The sequence below is a fragment of the Centruroides sculpturatus genome, unplaced genomic scaffold (genome assembly GCF_000671375.1).
Source record: "Centruroides sculpturatus isolate CEXI.00-Female unplaced genomic scaffold, Cexi_2.0 scaffold1205, whole genome shotgun sequence".
In the NCBI taxonomy this organism is placed as follows: Eukaryota; Metazoa; Arthropoda; class Arachnida; order Scorpiones; family Buthidae; genus Centruroides; species Centruroides sculpturatus.
Genome location: NW_019385402.1, coordinates 66232 through 69272, shown reverse-complemented (window position 1 = coordinate 69272; position 3041 = coordinate 66232). Strand labels below are relative to the sequence as shown.

Below are 3041 nucleotides of genomic sequence, written 5' to 3'. Positions count from 1 at the left end.
TTATTCCAGATCTTGAAGATTAGGGAGGGAGGCTATAAACTTTATAGCTTCCCTCCCTAATCTTCTATATACTATAGGTGTTTTATATACTATATATTTATAGGTGTTTGGAGGGCGGATCCCCCGAACACCTATAAATCGACCCCCGAAAATCGGCAACTCTGATTCCTGTATATGTAGTCATGATAGTCAATTATTACTTGCCAATGAGTCGCTACCGTGACTGCTGATATAAGGCACTAAATTATTGGATCAAGTTTCATCAGTTATTATTAAATACAAAACGTCATTAGTATATGTCAAAATTAATAGACTCCACATTCAATCTTAATTACACTATTGTTAATATTTAAATTATACATCATTTTGTAGCCTACTATAAAATGTGGTATACAAACTTATATGTTATAAAACTTTAAAGAAAACTTGAAATTTTAATATTCTACAAAATATTAACATTTTAAGATTTCATGCGATTATTTTGTGGATATTTTATTTTGTACTAATATATACATTACACATGAATATTAACAAAATATAGTAGGTTTGAATACTAGTATATTTTTTGCTTATAATGTATTAACTAGCTATAATTTATTGCAAGTAAGAAACAAAAATTAATCTTTTGTACGGTTAGATGGCCGAGCGATTAAGTTATCAGCCTAGCATTTTGAGAACCCGGGATCGAATCAGAGTGGGCCGATAAATGCTAGATATTTTTCAGAGGTTAGTCCATCTTGGGGCGATGGACGAAACCCATTATAGGTTTTTGTTTCTCATCTCCCTGCGAACCCGTAATGGACTTACTAAAAAATACGCTTTTAGTGTCGACAGGGCGGAGAGTTCAAAAAAAAAGTTTCATATTATTAATTCAAAATGAAAACAAATATTAAAAAGAACTTTATATTATTATCATGTATTTACACCAACTTATAGTCTTTTGTATTCAATTCATATTTGTTTCAATGTAAAAAAAGAAAAAGAAATTTGTGAAAGTTTGGAAAATAATCGTTAATCTCGACATCCGCACTAACGAAAGTTTAGAAAAATCTGGCAACAGTGCCCTAACTGAAGTGGACACGCGTCGTGGGAGAAGGTTCCATTTTGTTACTTGCGGTGTGCTGCTATGGTGAGTTTGTAGATATATCGACTTTCATCGAGTTTCTAGCTAATAATTTTTTAAAATATACCAGGTTAAGTTAAATTTTTCGTACTTATTTATTGATTTCAGCTATTATTTTGAATTTATCAATAGTTATTAAACATTTTAAGCAAAATTATTGTATAACATTCCAAGACAATGCATCGAACTAAAATATATAACAACCAATAAGAACTTTATATATTGAGAACTTTATTATTTATTAATTACTATATATTATAAAATCGATTTAGAATATATTGTAACAATCACATGGTGAGAATAATTTTATAAGAAAGATACCTATGGTAGTGTAAATGGTTATGTATGTTTGAGACACACATACACCATGTTTAAATATAGATATCCAGCAAGTGAAATTTATTTTAACTTATAAATTAAATGGATCTTATGATTATTTCCTATAATATATGAGAAGTTTATTTGGTTTTTTGTATTCGATTTTTTTATTAACTTTTTTATGTTTAATTTCTTTTGTTTCTTAATATTAATCGATATTTACTTTGGCTTGCTTTAAACTAGTTTTGCTCATAATAAAGAATGTCTTCAGTCTTTGTTTGACCTGATCTTATCAAGAAATCAAATTCAAATTTACATATGGTGTATTAAATCAAATTCAAATTTACATATGGTGTATTATATACACCATATGTAAATTTGAATTTGATTTCTTGATAAGATCAGGTCAAACAAAGACTGAAGACATTCTTTATTATGAGCAAAACTAGTTTAAAATTTGGTATGTGATTTCTCACATACCAAATTTACATATGGTGTATTATATATACCATATGTAAATTTGGTATGTGAGAAATCAGTATAATTTATGTTGTGGCAAAATTTGGTATACCCAAAATTTTAGTTTGTTGGTAGTGAATACAGGTAGCCTTCGGTTTACGCCGGTTCACAATAATGCCACTGCGCAATTCGCTGTTTCGTTGTGTAAGTCCCTGATTTTCCTATGCTAGACTGATTTTCATTTCAGTGTTGACGTATTTACCAAGCCGCAAAATTGTACATTTGTTAAAACAAAGATTTTTATTGAATATATTTTTTCTGTTTAATATTATTGGGTATGTATACATTTGCATTAAATTAATATTAAAATACTAAACGTTTAGGTACCCATGAGTCAAGTTATTAAACTTAATAGTCCAATAAATGGCATCCGAATCTGTAGCGTCAATGAATGTATCCCATATCAGTTCATTCAGGAAAACACCTTACAACACAGTAGCACTTCCGGCAATGACAAACTATCGTTAATGAGACAAATCTACTTCTCGTTGACCAAACAATATCTACTTCTTGTCAGTCAGACGATATCTATCTCTCCTTAGCTACCTTGAATTTTCCCGCTCAAACTGACCTTATATATGTCCTATGGTGACTGGTGGTCGACCAATCAGTGTTTCCACTCGTCTATGCCGGGTTAACCCTTTATGGCCTGAATTTTCGATTTTTGATAAATATTTTTTATATTTCTCATTTTATCATCAGAACAGATAAGTAAATAAAAAAAAATTAAAATGTAAATTAAAAATTTTTAAATTATGGGACTTATAAGTCCCGTCAGGCCTTAGAGCACATTTGGACTTAACAAGTTTTTTCTTGTTTAATATTTCGAAAATAAAATATTTTTGTTTTATATAAACAGGGATGCACAACCTTTCGTGAAGAAGGGCCAAATTAGGATTAAGTTTACTGACTGGGGGCCGGACCTCCAAGCGATTAATGCGATGGCTGAGATTGGATGCTGGCGGCAATCTTCTTGATGTCTGGTGTAATGGCAGATGTTGAAACAACCAGCAGATTTTCCAAATTCTCGTTGGTTAACCTGTTCCGTGTTTTGCACTTGTTTAAATTCATAAGCGAAAAC

The 3041-nt window shown here is 30.5% G+C and overlaps 1 protein-coding gene across 1 annotated transcript in view; it reads left to right on the top strand.

The window, feature by feature from the left end:
* The first annotated feature begins 1014 nt into the window (after positions 1 to 1014).
* LOC111638566 (60S ribosomal protein L3-like) overlaps positions 1015 to 3041 on the top strand; it is a 33504-nt gene continuing 31477 nt past the window's right edge. The window contains exon 1 of the mRNA XM_023384290.1: positions 1015 to 1129. Within this exon, the coding sequence (XP_023240058.1) occupies positions 1127 to 1129 (3 nt within the window). The 5' untranslated portion in view covers positions 1015 to 1126. The remainder of the gene's footprint in view (positions 1130 to 3041) is intronic.